At 41.3% G+C, this 21646-nt stretch overlaps 1 protein-coding gene across 2 annotated transcripts in view; it reads right to left on the bottom strand.

The window, feature by feature from the left end:
- Positions 1-1237: 1237 nt before the first annotated feature.
- VCAN (versican) overlaps positions 1238-21646 on the bottom strand; it is a 100062-nt gene continuing 79653 nt past the window's right edge. For both annotated transcript variants that reach the window (XM_031061910.1, XM_031061909.1), the window contains 5 exons: positions 19624-19782; positions 18114-18196; positions 5584-5728; positions 4917-5099; positions 1238-4074 (listed from right to left, as the gene is read on the bottom strand). In XM_031061910.1, coding sequence (XP_030917770.1) covers positions 3944-4074; positions 4917-5099; positions 5584-5728; positions 18114-18196; positions 19624-19782 — 701 coding nt within the window. In that variant the 3' untranslated portion in view covers positions 1238-3943. The remainder of the gene's footprint in view (positions 4075-4916; positions 5100-5583; positions 5729-18113; positions 18197-19623; positions 19783-21646) is intronic.

The following is a 21646-nucleotide window of genomic DNA, read 5'->3' on the forward strand; positions in this document are numbered from 1 at the left end:
TCCTGCACATGTCACTGCTTAAAATCAACAACACAAGTTGTATGTTTTCTCTGGAAAAGAATGGATTTTTCTTTTTGCACCAGCTGTTTCAACTCCCATGGCCCAGGGATGGTCTCTGCTTGTGCTCAGGGCAGAGGTGTCACCTACAGAAATGAAGAATTTTCTCTTAGAACAGGTGTCACATTGACCTTAACCATACCCACATGGTGATCCTCAATGTTCCTCCAGCCACTGCCCTGGCAAAGCAACTTCTGATGGCAAAGTTCTCTTGGAAGCAAATCCTTTCCACTGGCAGCCCCCTGCCATCCTGCCTGCATCCTGCTGGCCCCACTGCTGCAATTCCAGGTCCTGCTGGGCTCCTCCATCCCCAGCCTCTGACAAGTTGGGGTGTCTCAGGCAGGAGATCCTATAAAACCAAAGTTCTGCCATCACGGAGATGTCGCTGTCTAATTTCATGAATTTGTGCATCTGTTAGAGTGTAACTGGGAAACTGGAATGTGTGCCCCAGCCAGCTCCTTCTCTTGCTGTTTGGGAAGGTCTCCCAGAGGAGTTGTCCTGGCTGATTTCTGCCCTGTGGGGTGCACCCCAGGGCTTCAAACTCTGTTGGTGTCTGAAGGGACAGGAGGATGTTCAGAGCAGCACTGGGTACTGTGCAGAGACTGTCATGGGCATGAAAAATGCAAAATCTGCATTCAGATCATAGAACCTTAGAACAGCTGGGGTTGAAAAGGGCCTTAAAGCCCAGCCAGTGTCACCCAGCCATGGCAGGGACACCTCCCACTGTGCCAGTGTCCAGCCTGGCCTTGGGCACTGCCAGGGATGCAGGGGCAGCCCCAGCTGCTCTGGGCACCCTGTGCCAGGGCCTGCCCACCCTGCCAGGGAACAATTCCTCATTGCCAAGATCCCAGCCAGCCCTGCCCTCTGGCAGTTTGAAGGCATCTCCTTTTGTCCTGGCACTCCCAGACCCTTGTGACATCTCTGGTTTTGTCTTCTATGCCTCCACTTCCACTCCAGCACTGTTGCCCAGACTGGAGTTCAGGGATGCTCCAGGTGAAGGAATGATGGCATTTGTCATGGCAGCACCTTGGCTTCACAGCAGAGTCACCCCTGTGACACAAAAGGTGTGTGCATTTTGCAGGGTTAGAAATATTTTGGGGTTTACATCAGTATTATAAAAATTCTCCAGGGCTGAATAACTTGTCATTCCCTGTCTAAATAAACAAGCATGGGTGACAGGTTTTTTTAGTGGTTTTTTTTGTTGTTTTTTTTTTTTTTTAATAAGGAATGTTGTCAGACCTATTTTATTATGCGTAATAGAAGGAGGTGAAAAAAAAATCAATATAAGCACTGCATCTAACCTAATTAAAACTACAATCACAATGTTATCTGAATGTCTTACAACATTGTTAAATCCAACAAGTAGACAAGAAAACAACAAATCTATGCAGGGTTTTTTATACATATGGTGAGAAAGTTTGCAAAGTGTTAAAATATATTTTCTGTTCTGTGTGTTTCTGGTACAAGGAAGTGATGTGTAGATTAGTGTATATTTAATGAACAGAGCCTTGACTTTTACAAGCAATAATCGACTTCAAAACATACAATGTATATCTTAAAATATCCCCTAAAGCTGCTCATATAAAGTCACATCCAGCACCTACTAAAGTTCAGCCAGCTGACTCTTTGACTCCAGTGGGCACTTGACCAAGCCCATGGTAATTGTGAAGTACCTGACAGTCTAGTTGTATTCATATGAAAAAAATCACATTGCATAGATTTTAACAGGAAGACATGCAATAACAAGACAAGTCACAGTATAGCAAAACCTTGTTTCTTTGGTGAAACAGAAGCAGATATAAAAGTTACAAAGATTTTAGACTTTCATTCACAAAAAAAAAAAAAAAACAAACCCCAGACATTCACATTATACACTATACAAGATAATAATATAAATAGAGAAAAGTATTATGTGCATTGTTTGGGGGTGAGGGGTGGGGAATGGACCAGCCAACACAAGGAGTCCTGCCACAAGGGTGGGGAGCAGCCCCTGCCATTCCTCAGGGTCAGGAGATGTTGTCTGAACTCTGCTTTCAGCTGTGGCAGGGTCGCTCCACGGGCAGCTCTGCCCTGTTGGCTGGGTTTCAATTCTTCTCCTTTCCCTCTCAGTTTCTTTGTCCCCATCACAACCCCACGCGACCACAGAGGCGTAAACCTCGCACCTCTGTGTGTGTTTTTCATGTTACTTTAAAAGGTACATCCTAAGGAACTTACTTTATTTTCACGGGTTTTTTTTTAACTGTTATTATTTTTTTTCCTTTTTTTTTTAACTTTTTTTTTTTTTTTTTACTTTTTTTTTTTGTCCTGTGCCCAAAGGTGTGCAAGGCACTTTGCAGGAACAACAGTCCTTTCCATGGAGAGGCCGTTTCAAACGTCACCTCCTACACTCACTGTACACATCCAGGTCAGTGGTGGCACTGACCAGGACAAGAAATCATAGCAGAAAACTCCTACGTACACACTGCACCAAACTACAACCTAGAACCAATCTGTGCACACACTTCTTTAGAGAAAGCCAAGATCCTGATTCTTCTGTGGGTCACGCACAGCTCTCACCCATCTAGCCGCCAACAAATTATCCTGTTTAGCAGGAATTTTTGTTCTCCGGGAAAAAAGAGCAAGCTGAACTGAAAGATGGTTCCAAAAGTGGAGCTCAGGGGCTAATACTGCGCTGGTGAGCTCTTTGAATCTTCTTTGTATGGGTAAAATAACATCCAATAAATTAAATCAGTATGGCTTACTTCATTTATTTATGTACGCTTCACAGCTGCAGCATTCATACACAAACATTCATTACTTTATAAAAAGATTAAAAAATGGTTATATATACAAAATTATTTACTTTTTTGATTTTTGTTTGTTTTCTACAAAAAAAAAATCCCCCAAACACCAGGTCTACCTCCATTTTAGAATGCAGAGACCTGTAATATAGACCTTGTGGTTAATATCATGAAAGTAAATTTTTTCCTTGTTTCCTTTTTTTTTCTCTTCTCAAAAAAACAAACAAACAAACAAAAAACCTAGACAAAAGAAAAAAAGTGGCCCTGGTTGATAAAGTTAATGTATTAGCACTTGGAATTTTACTGGCTCTCCTTGTCATACACAACTCCTCCACACAGTCCTTTCTCACATGTGCTGAAGCTGGAATGGAGAGCAGAAAAAACATTTCATATTGCAGTCCCTAGTTCTTGTTTCGTGCCACTTTTATGTGCTCTGCCTAAACTTTTCATCTCATGGGACACAAACTGTACCTTGGGTGGGAATTGGCACAGCTCCCATTAAAAAAAAAAAAAAAGAGTCATGTCACTTGTGTGTTTATCTTCACCTGATAATTGCAAATTTCAGTCAGTGAAGTCTTTATTTCAACCATTTCCAGCCTAGGTAAACAACACAGAAACAACGTCAAAAATGACTGAAGACCTCTGAGGCCATTCTAACCATAAATATGCCTGAAATTAGTGTGACTTTTCATTTTATATACAGGATTTTAAAAACAACACACAGTCAAACAACATTAAAATCATCTTATTTACATTTTCATTGGTGCTAAAATTGAGCTGTTTAAATATTGCAGAAGGCTGGTACATATCATAAAATGGTCCACACCGATGGCATATAGAAAACTAATAATCTTTATAGGCTGGAAATGGTTTCCTTTTATCCCCATAAGCACTTCTCCTCTTTTTTATTTATTTCTTAAATTTTCTGATAAACACCGCAATTTTTTTATTTTTTCCTTTTTTTTTTTTTTGCAAAAACGCGCCGTGAATACTGCAGTCCGTAGTTTCAAAACGATTTGATAATACTCCTATAAGTGATAGAAAAAGGCACAGAAAGTTATGACTTTGGCTGAAATGGTGGAAATCCCCAATTCACCATTTAGCTCTCAGCGCCTCGAGTCCTGCCACGTCCTGATCCAGCGGTGGTAGTGCTTGGACGAGTTTAACGACGTCCCCTTGCCTGATGAGGAGTGTTTGTAGTAGTATTTCTTAGAGTAAGTCCTTTGGTATGTGGAGGCTGCAGAGAGAAGGGAGAAGGGAAAAAAAAAAAAAGGGGGAAATTCGTTTAAAATTAAGCTGTGAATGGGCTGGCTACACTTCACAACACAGTTGTGTTTATTCCTTGTTAATTAGAGGGTAAACAAATGATTAGCTGGAGCTGTGGCAGTGTTACAGGCATACACACAGCTGCAGAAAGAGTCATTAGCATTATTAGGAACCGGTTGATGTCAGGATTTTCTGACTTTAAAATAATCTTAAGGCCTTCTGGAATGATGCCTTAAGATTTTAGCCTTTGTGTGTTTCAAATCCTGTGCTGCTCTAGGGTATGACTCTAAACTCCATATAAAATGTTAGTTACTGTCTTCACATTTTGGTCAGACAACACCACTCCTCTAGGCCTGAGGACAGCGTCAGGCCCTCAAAGTATAAACAAAAGTGAATTGGGGAGAGGCAAACTGGGGTAAATTACTTCATTACCTGAAGCTGTAATTCGAGGATTAACCCCTGAAATGTAAATGGACCAAACTTATAATTGTGTAAAAACCTCGTGAGCATTGTCCATCTTGGGTGCAGCCTCTGGGAGGCTTCTGACTGCCTAAGGTGTACTTTTTGAAGGTCTTTAATAAATACCCACGTTATTATCTTCATCTTATCCAGCTCCTGCTCTAGGCAGCCACTCCAAGGCATCAGTAGACACAGAAAAGAAAAATTTCCATTTGTTTCGGAGTTTTGGTGTTTTTTCACCATAATCCATCCTACCAGACTTTCTCCTCTCTTAAAATACACATTCATTACTTATTAACCTCAAATTAGCCCGCTGTTTCTGATGTGCCAATGTTTTTCTTTCAGAGAACTCACGATTCATGCAAGTAATTTTGGGCATATCCCATCGTCCGTTCCCCTGGCAGCGGATGGTCGGGATGTGGCGCTGGATGAAGCCATCCTTGCAGTGGTATCTGATGAGGGAGTTGATCTCATAACGAGGCTTCATCTTCCCAAAGGTCTTTGCATTTTCCACCACAGGAGGCTGGCCACAAGCCACTGGAAGGAAGAGAGAGCATCACCCAAAACTTCAGTTTGTAAGCCCAGTTTGAGCTGGGACTGCCCTCTGAGCCCTGGCTAAGGGAAGGTGACAAGGGACCTCAGCTGGATTCCCAAAGGAACATCCAGACAAGGACAGAGGGTTCAGTCTGCCCTGTAGATCTCCAGTTTTGTAAACCAAAACTAACAGTGTTGGAAATTGGAAAATGGCAGATGTTGTGGTCAGTATTGCCTTTTTGGTTTAAATTCTAAATGTAAATTCAAGCCAAAAAGTTGGCATACTCACACAAAGAAACCTGAAAACCAATGAAGTTTCTACAAGCTTTTAAGGAAAAATTCCTTTTTTCAGGGCTCTTCATGTCATCCTGAGTGACATGTTCAAAAGGACTGAAAACTGATGGATCCATCAAGGTCTAAAGAACATGGTCAGAAGCACTGAATGGCAATTCAGCAAATTATGATTTTGTCACTGCAAAGTTTATACCTGTTCCTTTCTTGCAGGTATAAGTGAGGTGGTAATTGCACGGGACATCATTCCACTGCCCATTCTCATGCCAGATTATAACAACACAGTCTTCTCCAGCAGAAAAGAAGCTGTCTGGCTGGTTTGGTCTCCAGTTCTCATATTGCTGCAGAAAAAAGAAGCACAACCATCATTCCCAGTGTTGGAGAATATTTATATTAAAAAAAGAGCACATGATATCACCTGTGGCAAAAAGCAATCTCAACTGTTTGATTCAGGCTGCTAAGAGTGGGCTAAACAAAGGTAGATTTATAATATCCTCCCACTGTATTAAAGATTATCTCAAGGGGAAAAATATTCTGGTCTCATTTACTGTAATTTCTCATTTACTGTAAACTGATGTCAGGTGAACAAAACAAAGAGACAGCAGCAGAACTGGATCCTAGGAGTGCAAACCCGCTCTTTCCTACATAAATATCATGAAATATAATGCAAGAAAATAAATATCCCCTGACCCTCATTAGAGCACATCTACTAAGTGAGAAATTACAGACTAAGTTCCCAGACTTGGACTATTTATGACATTGGATGATTTCATTCAGTTAAATGAAGTCATTCCAGAGGGATGACATGCAGAATTAGGTGCAACCTGAGTGAAAGAGTCAGAATGTGGCCCCCAAAACCCCTGGAGATTGGTGTTTCCACTAAAAATGCTAGGTGGCAGTCTGAGCCCAGTCAGCAGTCTCTCAGCTTTAGAAATGTTGATTGAAATTCTGCCCTCTGTTGAAAAACCAGCCTCAAACATCTCTGAAAACATATGAATAACAGCAGAAAGTGTCTCTTCAAAATGCACTACATTTAGAAGCAGAAATATGGGGTTTGATATGTGCAAAACAAGCAAACAAACAAAAACTGACAAAATAACCTTCCGATGGCTGTGAAATACCAGCACAATGTCATTTTTGGGTGAAAATTTGGAAGGATTCAGTGTGTTTTTACAATCAGCCAGCAGGAAAAGTAGCAACACTTTTGTCAGTGATTGAAACTTGTGCAGCAGTTCTTGTCAGGGGACATACAGCCTCCTGTCCTGGCAGCCAGCACAGGTGGGACAATCCCTCACTTTGCTCCCAAACAAAGCACAGGAATCTGAGATTTGCATAATGTTATGTCAAGAAAAGTGAGAGAATATTTGGAAACCACTCCTAACGATTCTCGATTTTCGCTGGGATTTCTGTTGTGTCACTCCAGGAAGAATTTAAGGAAAGATAAAAATAGCTATCTGCAAGAAGTGGAATTCACATAAATGCCAGACATTACCCAGGCAGCTAGCCCCTTGTATGGGCAAAATGACACAGTTTCTACAGTGCTTAGATTTTCCTCAGTGCTTACATCTTTCTGACTAGAGCTGGCCCATACAAATGTCATAAAAGTTTAGTTTTCTATTTTCTTAACTTTGTGAAATAACCCCTATTCACTGCCTGGGTGAACACATTTTAGAAATAAAGTTAATATATCCCACACAAGCAGTATTTACCTTACAATGAATCAAAGTATGAAAGAAAAATGAGTTAAATACTTAACCTTTTCCTACCACGTGTCATCTTACCCATCATATGTTTTAATTATCCAGGCAATTTAACCAGCACAGTCTGAATAAATTTGTTCTGCCCTGAATTTATTACCTCTAATAAAACATCCCCCCTTTCAGCTGGAAGTAAATTAACTCCGTCTCAACTTTTCAGTGTTTAACAGTCCTAAATTACAGTGCACACCAACTAATTTACTCAAGTTTAGGATCCATTCACTTTCAAGAATGTGTGCATAGGTACAAAAATTAAAGAAAACTGTAAGGTTAGTGGCAAAAAGTTTCATCAATAATGTCTGAGAGCCAAGGAAAGATTTCACCAAGCCTTGCAGCTGTTTCTGGTGGAAATAACACTGCAGAGCTGCTTGCTTCCACAGGGATGAGAGTGTGGGAATGAAGGATATTTAGTGGCTATTGGGGGCGTGTGAGCTGGAGGTGCTCAGCAGCCTGCCAGCTCCCACCCTCAGCACACAGACTCCATATGCTCCTACTTGCCTTGCCAAAATTACTCCAAAATTCGTGTTTGCTTAGCTGGCAGGGCTGCAGCATAGTGGCAGGGTATTACATCTAGGCCCTGTGGTTTGTTCAGGAATGTCTGATATCCTCCAGCATGACTTGCTGTTACCTCACATCTGATATCGTCATTGCACAGATTTATTTTGGCTGAGGAGCTCTGATTTTGCCTGGGTCTGGTGCCAGAATTGCTTAGCAGAGGAAGTTCCAGACTGCTGAATTGCTTTCTTAAGTCCCCACCCAGCCCCTCTGTAGTTTTCCAGTTCCTTATTTAGACACTGATAATGGGACAATGATACAAAGAGATTCTCACAGTTTGAGTGGAATAAGCTACTGGACAAATAAACTAATATTTTGCATTTCTCTTATGGAATAGATCTTTGCATTAATCTGGTTTCCAGTGGTGTATATCTGGGTGATTGCACCATCTTCAGTAAAACCATATCAGCAAAAAATTAATGGGAAAAAACCTTTGGCAATGCTGTATTATTCATAAGACAAAACCTAAATAGAATCAAGTACTTGGTGAATACATGGAAGAAAAGTTGCTGTAAGATTTTTAATCTCTATGAGAAATATTGACAGTGGGTGATTGCACAGAGTGACCTGAAAGCCATCACTACTCTGTTCTTTAAGCAACTTTACCACAACAGACATGAATTTTTTTCTCTGTACTAAAATGCAAAATGCTTCCAGAATGTACATTTCTGGATATATAATCTTAATTATGTACAAGGCACAAAATGTACCTCAGAGGAGGTTTGTCTGGCCACACTTCTCCTCCAGCTGAGGTGGCTGGAGGTCCAGAGCAATCACAGAATCTCAGCATGGTTTGGGTTGAAAGGAACCTTTAAAATCATCCAGTGCCACCCTCTGCCATGGCAGGGACACCTTCCACCAGAACAGGTTGTTCTAAGCCCCATCTAACTGATAACAAAATCAGCTAAAATTTTTTATTCTCTGTGTTTTTTACCACAACCCACCCTTGATCAAGCACAGACTGCAGGCTCAGGCAGACACTACTGCACCAGCCACTATGAAAAACTCTCAAAATCCTCAATGGCAGGGTGGTTGGGACTTTTCCTCAAAAACCTGAGGTGACTGCAGGACCCAGCCCCAGGGACAGGGGTTTGGTCCCTGTACCTTCCTTTGGTCCTGGGGGAGTCTGCCTGACCATCATTTCAGGATGAGAAGTGGAGTTTATACCCTTTGTGCTTTTAATGGTACTGCAATAATTAGTTGATCTTACTCGTACTTTTTTGGTTTTATTGTTGAAATCAAAGCCTTCTCTGTCACACACTGGATTTATTTGTTCTGGCTTTCTCTGCTCAAAGGCTCTGAAAATTTTCCCGCAGAGTGTGGATGGTCCATGACTTAGAGCTGGAGCCCAGTTGGGATTCAGCTCTTCAGGCTTCCTACGTGGCACTAGATAATGCACTTGGCTGGCCATCCACAGCCCATAAAACAGGGAAAAATCTATTCTCTTGCCTCACAGGAGGAGTTTGGATATGATGGCTTCAAAAGCCCATGAGGACGTTTTATTAAGTTCCACATTTTTGGGGAGGATTTCCTTATATGGAAATTCGCAGTCGTGTTGGGTGGCAGGCCGGCTTGTCACATAAAATGAGCTAAAAAAAACAGGACTATAGCAAGAGCTGTAAAGCAGAAAACTTTATTAGCCAGTCACTACCTATTCTCATTCAGATGGCTGCTAATTAAAAAGAAGGGGTATAATCTTCCCATCAGGGACAAGGTCCCACCTTGTGAGATTTGTTACTTAAAATCTCAGATAAGCAGCCTTTCTTGACTGGCTCATTTCCTCACTAATGGGTAATCCACTCAGCTCTTTCAGGTGCTTGCACTGCCCAGGTGGATCCAGGAGTATCTCAGCTTTGAGACACTCCTTTGGAAATTTCAGCCCTTCTTTTATCTCTAAAAGGCTCATCAAGTGCCTGAGATCAATCACTCCAAAATAGCCAACAAGCATTGTGTTTAGCGAAGCACAATAAAAAAACCACAGATGCCAACAAAACTTTACTGCCTGACCTCGGTATTGTGTAAGGGCCAATAATCTTCTGCATAGGCCTGAATCTAGGAAATCATTTACTTGAAATACGTCCATTTAGATTTACAGGTTAAGGCTTCTCCTTCTGGGGAAAGGAAACATGTTTTCAGCATGTTAAACTAAGCTGTCTTTACAAATCTGTCTTGGTATTTTTTTGGAGCTTGCAGTTGTGATTTTTGCTTTCTTTCCTTCTGGCTACTTCCTTATCTGATTGCTCCTTAATGCAAGACTAATGAGGCAAATTAGAGAAAAATCAACAATGGAAGAGGTAGGGACTGACTGATTAGATACTTTCTGTGCCATTTCATCTCAAAGTGAAGCAACATTTCCTGCCTGGTATTTATCACTAAGCTGAAGCCACCACTGCAAACCTTACTATCACCATTTTCTTCTCCTGACATAGTTCTGATAAGAACAGGAATACAATTCTCTTTTCTTTTTTCTCTCTTTTTCAACACAATAGCAGAAAAAGTCTTAGAAATCTTTATCGGGAAAGGCCCCAAATGATTCCTTCACTGTGGGGGTTGTTATAATTGGACAGCTTAAATAAAAATTACATCTCACTTTCAGTGAGTCTCGGGAATTACTCAGTGGCTGAACTTCAACAAGATCAGCACGAGGTTACAATGAGCACATGCATCAGTCCAGGAAACCCTCGTTTGTGACTGTGTAATAGCACTGATGCTGTTACAGGAGACACTTGGGAAGTTTAAACAGGATTGCATTTCTTCTCCACAGGGAAAAAAAATATCAACCAGATTTCTGTGAAGATTTGGCAATGTATGAGATACTTGCATTAAGGTCACCTAGTATTTAAATGCATTTTTGCATGGGAAAGACAACAAGCTATCTTACAGTGCAGGCTCTGTTCCAGGAAAATTCCCTCCAGTCCTGCAAAGGATTTTTCTGTTCAATTTTGTGAAAGGAAGCAGACTGACAGAACTCACCAAAAGCATTCTTGAGATTAAAAACTCCATTCAGTGAGAGTTTAAGTACACACCTTGATTTAAAGGCGTGGGTCATGCCTTGAGGGGGATGATCACAGGGAAGATCACATGCAGAATCAGACAGATGCTAAAATAATTGCCTGAAGGAGGCACCATATGTGTGCATAAATCATTGCTGCAAGAAACTCAAATAAATTTGAAGACAGCTCCTATATTTAAACCTATCTACAAGTACACACAAAAATCACATGTCGTGATTCTGATTTTTTTTTTTGTTCTGGTTGAATGGCTTCCCTTTAGCTCCTAATCTGAGTTTTATTTGCATAGGATTTGGGAAACTGGCAGGGTTTGGACCAGGCAGGAACCCAACACTCCCCATGACTGAGTCACACTGTGAGCAAGACAAACTCCCAGAAGGAGCTTTGCTAAATACTTCTGCAAAATATTTCACTTGCAGGGGTTGGGGTTTTTGGTTACAGAGAGATGGAATGTATTGGGAAACTTTTTTGGTCCCGTGCAGCAGATTGCAAAAAAATAAAGGGACTCTGGAAAACACACATTCATGTTCATCTATCCACAAGAAGCAGATTGAATAAGCAGGAAGAGCTCTGCAAAAAGAAATAATTTGGGAAAGAAATCTAATTAATTGAAATTCAACCAGTGGGAAAAAAAGACTACCTGACGAAATTGAAACATAAAAGCCCCGTCAGTCCTATAGTTTTGGGAAGAAATAATTATGTGGTGGAGCAGATTGCTGGCTCTGGGATGTTTTTAAAGCAATAGCATGGAATGACGATTTTTCCATGAGGAGCAGAAAACGGGCAGTGAAACCCCACTAGGTGACGCTGTCTGCTTGCTCCAAAGCCCCGAGTCGCTCCAAAATTATAATTATTCAGAATTACAACTTTCATTAACTCTTTCAAAGCTAAATGAAGCCGTGGACTTTTACCTGCTCTTTACCATGTGTTGTTTTCAGAATAATAGCTTTCATCACACACTGTACAGCTCAGTTTTGAGGGTATGCTGTATGATGGGCTCTCAGAAGTCACTTTAGCAGCTGAGAAATGTTAAAAATGAGTGGCAAAGAAAGAAAGTAGGGTGGTAAGTGCTGGTTTGATGTAATTCATGTTTGTTTTGGAATCACATTGGCATGAATATATATTAGCAGCACAATGCAGATTGTGTGGGGCGTGATGTAATCTTTTTGTGCACAGCTACCAGGAGAGAAAAAAAAGAAAAGGAAAAGAAGGAAAATCCTGCACTTTGTCAACAATTACTGCAGGTTTGAAGCTGTCCAAGAATTTTAGCCCAGAGTAACGAGTAATTTCAGCCCAGCAGTAACAAGTCTCTGAAGTAACTGCTGACTCCCCTGGTAAAAACCTGGTAAAAACAAGACAAAACCCCACTTTGTCCAGGAGGCCCTCGTTACGACATCCTGAGCCAAAAATATACCTGTCATTAATAACATTATATAGTTCTCCTCCATTTAAGCGTGGGTCAAATGAGCATCTTAAAAAGAGGCCGTAATGACTGACTGCGGCACAGAACCAAAACATTTGGTAGGTTTAAAATCTCCTTCTCCAAGGATCCTGTGGGACATGGGCACAATGAGCTTTTTGTTTGCAGCTGACTACAGCACTTTTTTAGTTTGTTTGCTTTACTTAACCCTCAGAGGCAGGCTCCTTCACTACAATACTCCATGCCTTTTGAAGGTTTTGGGGTTTTTTTTGTGTGTGTGTCTGTGTGTGTTCAATGAAGTTTCTCTTTCTGAGAGGGGTGCAGTTACAGATTTGCTCAAGTTAAAGCCTTCTTATTCACTGACCAGTAAAGGAAGGAAAAGAGAGGGCTTTGTTTTTTGCCAGAATTAAGTTTCTGGGTTGTTTTCCTTCTTTTTCTTAATTTTTATTTTTTAATTTTTATTTTAATGTACCTACCTAACACTGACAACCCGAGGAACCAGCTTTTCAGAACACAAAGCATAAACACCCCTGTGCTGAAGGGGGGGAAAAAAACCCAAGGCAGGGTCTCTGTACAGCTTTAAAAGTAGCAATATTCCCCATCCCTTTCCTGGCTGGCAGCATTCTCCCAGTGACAGACAATCTGGCCACAGACGCTGGCCAGCTCCTTATTACAGCACTAATCTTATGTAATGGCAGTGAGCTCACCGCCCTACAAAGCACTAATTATCAGCAGCGTTTTCCAGGGGATGTGAAAAACCCCCCTCGTGGGGCAGGGGGCCCTGGGCACAGCCCCAAGTTGCTGTATGTGCTTAATCCATAACATGAATAGGTCCAAAGGGCTCCTTGTCTGCTCTGCCTGCTCACAAGGGTCCTTAGCAAACACAAAGGGGGAGCTGCCAAAAGCAACACCAGATTTTTTTCTCTTTTTCTCTTTTTTTTTCCCCCCTGTTTGGATGGGTGTGCTTTACAGCTGTAAGAGTTACCATTCACAGAGCTAAGTGAATTATTTAAATTTGATTTCGCTGCTGTATTTTCAAGCTTCCCGTTGTGTCCTCTCTCCCTTTGATCAATTATTAAATGCCCCCGCTGATAATGTAAGTTCTGTTGTTCTGTAGTTTGTATTGCATCACATTTACAGTATAAAAAGATCCAAGTAGGCAAATTCCTCTGGTCACACAGTTGTGTGAGTGTTTGCTTCCTTCTCCTGCAACACTGTGGGTTTTTTTCCCAAATGTGTTTGTTTTCACTGCTTAGAGCCTTATAGATAATTGTGGGATGAAGATTGTCCTTGATACAGACTCAAAAGTGTTGCAGAAATGCTGGGAGAAAAGTCTAAAGTGCAAGAACAATTTAGATTCCATAATTTTCTAAATGTAAATAAAGACTACATATTGCCATTTTCATTGCTCTGTAGAATGTATATCAGAGGGAAAATAATGTTCTCCCACACCAAAGCCAACAAACAGCCCTACAACTACCCTGAACAGAAGAAAAGCAGAGCTAGCAAAACATGCTCTAAAAACCACTATATTATTCTCCCTGCCTCTTGAATCCATCAATGTAATCATACCTGAAACATCTTGAGCCGAAATTGGCTTGATTTTCAGGAAGCCATGATTAACAAAGCTCTAAAAGAGCTGGGGTGCTGCAAGTTCTCTGAGCACACCTCAGGGGCTGCTCTCACCACCTTCACTTTTGGGACAAATTGTCTGAAATCAGGGACCAGGCAGATTTGCCAAAGTTTGCAGCTTCCTGCTGGTCCACACAACCCCAGGTGATGCTCCCAGCCCAGTGTCAGTGGCCCCAGCTCTCACTGAATTTGGCCCACGTGTGAGGATCTGGGTTTCCTCAAAGGACACCCACTTTTTGTGCTGCACTATCACAGCTGCCAACAACTCCTTCCCCTTCATGCAAAAAAAGGTGTTGTTGTTTTGCCTAAAAAATTGTTTTGTTCTGTGTCCCATCAGCTCCATAACATGAATTCCGCCTCTCCCAACCAACAGAACCACTGAGAAGTTATTTCTTTCAAAAATAAAAAAATAAATTAATAAGAGGAACAAAATAAAAAAAAAAAGAGGGCAGGGACATGATGGAGGTGAGAAAAGATTGCTCCCTGCCACCCAGATACAGCACAGCAAATCAGAAAAAAAAAAAGCAGAAAAAAAAAGCAGATACATGTGAGCAGCCATTGGATCCCTCAGCTTACTGTAATTAAAGCCTATTTTATTCTGCTCATTGGACAGCGTGCCCTAAGTTTAGCCAAGGAGCACTTTGAAGATAAGTTCTGGTCTTAGCCAAGAAGATCTCGATTTGTTTTTAAAGAAAATTTCAAAAAAAGAAAGACAAATATCAGCAAATTCATTTGGCCAAAAAAATATAACCTGTAATGACAGACCAGTTACCTGAAAACCATTTTCTTTGTGCAAAGTGCCACCTCAGCTGACAATTAAACTTTAGGGCATGAGAGGTGAGACACAACCACTTTATTCAATTAATTTTGTTCTCTCAAGCCCAGTCTGTGTTTGGGTTGCAGTGGGTACAACAAGCTGAGAATGTGTGTTTCACCAGCAGATGGTGAGGCTTTCTCTGCACAAGATTGTGCTATTTTGCCTGAAAGGCAGGAAACTGCTAACTGGTGTTGAATTAAAACCACTTTGCAGTTAAGGAATAAACTTGCCAAATCCCTCTGAAATCTCACAGATAACAATGCATCAGACACTTCAGTGAGGCAGATCAAAAAGCTTCCTCAAGGACTCTGTTCAGGACCAGAACCTCCAATACTGTGATTTAGGAGTGGGCCTGTTTCTATTTATTAGGATAATTTTTCATGTCCTCGAAGTTGGGGTTTTTAATGGAAAACAGGCAGACTCAATGCAAATATGGACAAAAGTCATGTGGGCTGAGAAGATTTAATACTATTTCTTGCTTTCTCACTGAATTTGGTTGTATTCACTTCATTATTCAAGACACCAACATTTTCCTTCAGGAACTCTGAGAGCCAGAGCGTGAATTTACAGGATCATTCTTCATTTTTTCCAAAACTTGCTTACTGGCACTATTTTTCCAAGTTCAACATAAACTCTAGTTGAAGCACAAAAAATGTGCACAGGAATACAGGAGGTTTGCTTTTTGTTTTTTGGGTTTTTTTCCTGACTGGTGCTGCTGGTTTTGATGAATTGTTAAGAGAGAGTATTTTCTATAGGAGTGAAAAGGGAATAATTCCAAGGTATCAAAAGTGGCTGACTATACTTAGTCCACTATTAGGCAACTAAACAGTCTTTTTCAGAAGCGCAGAGAGCCTGTCAAGGCTACTTTAAGTTCAGTGTAGGTTTCCCAGTAAGAACCTTAATTCTATATTCTCATTTACATGCTTTGCCCAAATATCAGGTTTAATGGTGGCTGGCTCTTGGCTTCAGTTTAAAAAAATCTGGAAAAACACAACTTGTCAGGGGCTGAAAATGTCAAAAAAATTAATGATTTCCTTCCATTGAACCCATTGGTTGGAAAATCTTTTAGGTGCAAAGAAAAAAAAAAAGGCATTTAATCCCTTTTCCCAAAATTGCCAATAAAATATCTGGCAAAACAGTTGCTGTCAGTGTGCTGCATATTTCTGTTGGTTTCCTTAGGTTGGTGGGAAATGAGTACCAAAGTAATATAAACCTTTTTCTGTGTCTCCAGTAGTTAAGCCTATGCTCCAAGCATTCCCAATTCCCAATTCCAGGGGCTTGCTTTGGTTCAGAAAGAAAATTTGTGTGAAAGAGAAACTTGTCACCCACAACACGTCTTGTTGTTGTTCTTGTTGTTGTTCTTGTTGTTGTTAATTTGCTTTTTCTTTTAAGTGCATGAAGCATCAGAACTGTTAGGGGCTTATTTTTAATCCATAAAACCTCATAAAGTCATGCAAGCATGATTTTTTGGATTGGACCAAGCTGTTGTTGGAGAAAATTCAAAGAAGTATCAAGATAAAGATGAATGTGCACCACTTGTAGGTGCACAATCACTCTTCTGATAGTATCTCCAAGAAAACTGATATCAGGGGGATCCCCAGCACACTTGACAAATTTTCTCCCATGCCAGAAGTCTTGAATGGAATTGTGAATAGACAGTATTTTTTGGAGAGTGCATAGGGCTGGGAAACAAATTTAGAAACAGCTGAATACCCATGCACCCTGATACATAAAACAAGTCAAGGCTATTTAAATTTTGGCTACAGGCAAGAGTCACCTCTAAACTCAGAAATTCAATTTAGAACCTGAGTGTTGGTGGAATAATGCTGATTTTCATGATCACAAATTATGCTAATGAACTTAAAGCCATCATAAATCTTGCTGACCTGCACACCCATAAAAGAGGCAAATTTTCTACCTGCATAGTATTTAAATTCACTGCAATTTGAGAAGAACATCACGGAAATAGATTGGATGCATATATTTAATTATGTTATCATTCTTATTAATTACTAGAGAAGTAATAAATCACTGTAACAAGAAGAGTGGTTAGAAAGTATGAGAAATAAGTTAAAAGCCAGAGAAAAAGGAACAAATGAGGCAGCTGCTCAGAACCATGGGATCCAGAAACCATATGGAATAAGTTATGAGGAAAATCTATTGAAGCAATGAACATAAATGATTTCAGGAGACACCTAAATTGTTTCCGAAGGAAGAGACAGAGGGAAGTTGTTAAAAATGAAAGAAAAATAAGGTGGGGAAAAAAGATCAATCAAAGCAGAAATCTGTTGGGCAGATGGTACCACTCTGTTCCTAGAATATCTTAATTTCTTAAAATTGAAAATTACAGTAAAAAAATAATGCCTATTCAGTCAGTAGCCTGAATTTAAAAAATAGGATCTCAGCTCTAGTTTTTATTTTCTCAAATTTATAGAATCAAGAATGGTTTGGATTGAGAGGGACCATGGGCAGGGACACCTTCCACTAGACCGGGGTGATTAATCAGTGGCACAACAACTCTGGTTTTGGAATATATAAGCATTATATATTATCTCACGTATATTTATCTTATTTTACACCTGGTGTCTGGGATCACCAAGGGGTGCCTTGGTACCCCCCTGCGCCACCCGTGAGGCAACAGAAAACTTCACCAACATTTCCCACCCCTCTTTGCTGTCACCTGCCACACACAGCCATGTCCCCAAGAAATGTCTCATTTATAAGCCATTTCAGAGCACTTTCAGGCTGTGGTTATTTACATGAAATGGCAATAAGTGAAGCCTGCCTTGCCCCAGGTGTCTTTCTACACCACCTGCAGCCACATGGTCTACAGCAAAGACAGGTGTGTCCAGATGCTCTCTGATTTAAAAGTTCACTACTGGAAGGGAAAATAATAACTACTTTGGGCTTTTTCTTAATGTAATGTTCTTCACTGGGGGCTCAACAGCAAATAAATCACCTATTCCTCCTACAGAAGAGATTATTTTCAATAGGGAAGAGTTTGATCATTTCCTATGTCCATCACCTCTTTGATTTAGGTTTGTTGATGGTGGGTGAAGATGTTTTCCCTCTCCTTCTGCAGATTTTCCTTTTTGTTTTAAGTCAGGAGGTATCAACAGCATCTTAAAATTTTATGGCAGAATTATGGGTTACAGGCCCCTGAACCAGCTGAGGATGGCTGCTGCAGAGCTGCCCCACAGAGCAGGCTCCAGAAATACTTGTGAGGCTCCTCTGTGCACCCCAGAGACCCAGCAAAGGCAAGAGTTTAGTGCCAGATCATCACCCAAAAATGCATCCTGGTGAGCGAGGAGAATTGCCACACACGGCCTTGCGCAAGGCAAGATCACAAACCAGCTCCAGCACAGACCCTTAAATTACCACAGTCTCAGATTTTTGAGTATTTCTATGTGAACCCTTAGAGAGCTCCCACACATATAATAACAGGAACTGAGAACAAGACCTTAGAGCTAAACCACAAAGATAAGCCACCACAAGAAGAAATGAGTGAGTGATTTCAGCTCAAAGGCATCTTACCAGTGGGCTACCATCAGTCCAGCGGAAGTCACGCTCAAACATCTTGTCATTGAGGCCAATCCACTGGTAGTCATGGCCAATACCTGGGGAACCAGAAGGGCAATTCCATCAACTTTCCCATAAATGGAAGAGGTATCACCAAAGAAAATAATTTTATATGGAATGAATCAGACATCCTGTTCTTAAGGTTGTTCTGCTCTTTGTGCTAAAGGCTGGTTTAGAGGCTCTTTTTCAGCTTTTTGGTTTCAATTTGGGATGTGTATAAAAATGCAGATTCTCATCTAACAGTTTTAAAGGACCCTGTCTCTTCACTCCCAGTGATGTCTACCAAGGCAAAGAGAATTAATTTCCTACCTGAGAACATATGACAGGAAGAAAAGAAAAAAAAATTAAAATCACATATTCTAATCCACATTTTTAAAGTTTTGGTTAGGCTGTGACCATTGTTGTCTAAATTTTACAATACAACACAGTAGCTATTTCTTCATACCTAAATATGGTCGCATTGGCTTGATGTCACCATATACACAAAAATGTGTCATGTGCACAAAATACCTTAAGTCTCCAGAAAAAAAATGTTTCAAAAAGTCTCAATGCCAAAACAAAAGTTCTTGTTCTCATCCCTCCCCCCAAAAAGTATTTTCTATTTAACAAATTATAACTTAATAGTGATAGAGAACTTGTATTAACTGCAAAAGTAAACATTTATAACACAAAGTGTACCTTTTATTTAACATTTTAAAGTGTGTTTTAAGTTGGAGTGGCAAAAGCTGAGTGGTGAGTAGGAGATCTCACCATCTCTACACCCTCAGTGATGTCTCTTGTTTAGAGACACAGAATATCCTGAGCTGGATGGGACCCACAGGGATCATCAGTCCAGCCCATGTCCCTGCACAGACACCCCAACAACCACACCCTGGGTATCCCTGAGAGAATTTTCTAAATGCTCCTGAGTTGTGGCAGCAAAGGCTTTGTCTTTGCTTCCTGGAGCAAAGGCTTTGCCTCAAATGCACTTGAACAAAGTGCTGTAGGTTTTAAATTTTTTAAACAGCCCTTTTGCAGAACCGAATCCACCAATCATCAGAAATTTTTCCAACACTACGCAGGCAAAATTAAAGTAAAATCCTTTAGTTTTAATCAGAAATCTAGAGCCTCAGGGCTATGCCCATTCCCTGGGGAGCCTGGGCAGTGTCCAGCACATTCTGGGATAAGAACCTTTCCCTAAAGTCCTACCTAAACCTGCCCTGACACAACTTCAGGCCATTCCCTGAGGTTCTGACCCTGCCACAGGGAGCAGAGATCAGAGATGCCCCTCAGAGGATGTTGGAGACCACACTGAGGTCTGACCTCAATCTCCTCTTCCCCATCCGAACCACCCAAATGACCTCAGCTCCTGCCTAGACCCTTCCCCATCTCCACGCCCCTCCTCTGGACGCTCCCTGACACCCCCAGCTGTCCCTGGTGTGGTGGCACCCGAAGTGTGAGGCAGAGGAGGCCCGTGGGTACGCACGGTTGACGAAGATCTGCTCCTCGTGGGACAGGATGCTGGTCAGGTGTGCTCCCTGCAGGCGGCACTCCCGCTCCGCCGTGTCCCACGTGCGCCGGTGCGCGAAGTACTTGTAGCACTGCCCCTGGAACTTGTGCCAGCCGTAGTCACAGGTCTCCGTGTCTGCAGACACAAGCACATTCCTGTCAGCGCTCCAAAATCAGGCACGTTTGCTTGCTGCACCAAAATCATGTACATTTGGTCAGTGCACCAAAATGAGACACATTGGGTCAATCAACCAAAATCAGGCACGTTGGGTGAATGCACCAAAATCAGGCATGTTTCATCAATGGACCAAAACCAGGCACATTTGATCAATGGACAAAAATGAGGCACATTTGGCCAATGCACAAAAACCAGGCGTGTTTGATCAACCAACCAAAACCAAGAACATTTGGTCAGTGCATCAAGACCAGGCACATTTGGTCAATAGATCAAAATGAGACATGTTTGATCAATCAACCAAAACCAGGCACGTTTGATCAATGGACCAAAATTAGGCACATTTGGCCAATCAACCAAAACAGGCACATTTGGTCAATGCACAAAAACCAGGCATGTTTGATCAACCAACCAAAACCAGGCCCATTTGGCCAGTGCACCAAAACCAGGAATGTTTGATCAATGGACCAAAATCAGGTACATTTAGTCAATGGACCAAAACCAGGAACATTCAGTCTGTGCCCCAAAACCGGGGATGTTTGGTTGGTGCACCAAAACCAGGCACATTTGGTCAATGGACCAAAACCAGGAATGTTTGATCAATGGACCAAAATGAGGCAAATTTGGTCAATGCACCAAAATCAGGCACATTTGGTCAGTGCATCAAAACCAGGCATGTTTGGTCAATGGATCACAATCAGGTATGTTTGACCAATACACCAAAACAAGGCATGTTTGATCAATCAACCAAAGTCAGGCATGTTTGGTCAATGGACCAAAATGAGGCACATTTGGTCAATGCACCAAAACCAGGCACATCTTGTCTTCACCAATGGATTTTCTGAGGGAAAAAGCTTCAAGAAAAACCCATCTGTCGAGGCATGCAAAACTGAACACTCATTATTTGAACCTCATTTTCAGGTAGCTCTGCTTGCCCAGTCTCAGTACACCCATCCTTGAGACCTCACTTTCAGGCAGTTCTCTTTACCCACTTCCAGCACTAACTGAAAGACTATTACTTATCTAAGGCATATAATTGCAATTGGAAACTTTGTGGGTTTCCACTGATTGAATTAAGCTGAATCTGGGCAATTTCAGGATGACACCTATATCTGTCACCCTGGATGGATGAAATCCCTGGATGTTGGACTGCAGTGAACCTTCATTTCACCAGTTTTCTGAGCCTGTATGCGGGGATGGGAATTTTTACTTGCAGGGACAAATGGTTCTTCAAGTCCCTGTACTAACTTAAGTTTGGAAGAAAGTGATAACTCAAAATTATATGAAGGGAAATTATTGCAATTGTTTAGTCTGCAGAAGCAGAGCTGCAATATTATCCTTCTGAGCTCACATCTTCAAATCCTCCCCCAAAACCCATCTTCCTTGATGAAGTCAACTTTAGGCATCAGTTTGTTAGGAGGTTTGCAAAGCTGAAATACAAAGTAATGAAATTGCGCGTTGTCTGTGCTTGCATGAGGCATGGTGCTGATAAGAATGCATCACAGAGAGGATTCACACCAGCCACTAAGCATAAGAGAAATAAACACAAGCCTTGGAACAGAAACAACGTGGATTTGGCGTTAATTATTCTGTCAAGGTTAGGCAGCTGCAAACAGAATAGATGGCAAAAAAACCCCAAGAGTTTCAGTTCCAAGTTTGCTTCTACAGGGATGAATCACAGGAGAAAATCAGCATTAATAAGATGGGCAAAACAAGTGTGATGTCTGATTGTGTGACGTCTGAGCTGTGCCTGAGGATGGGAAGGACCTGCCAGTGATAAGAGGGAGTTTAGGGAGGAGTGGGAGAAACAACAGGGGAAAGGGAG

Source organism: Geospiza fortis, unplaced genomic scaffold (assembly GCF_000277835.1).
Source record: "Geospiza fortis unplaced genomic scaffold, GeoFor_1.0 scaffold43, whole genome shotgun sequence".
Taxonomy (NCBI): domain Eukaryota; kingdom Metazoa; phylum Chordata; class Aves; order Passeriformes; family Thraupidae; genus Geospiza; species Geospiza fortis.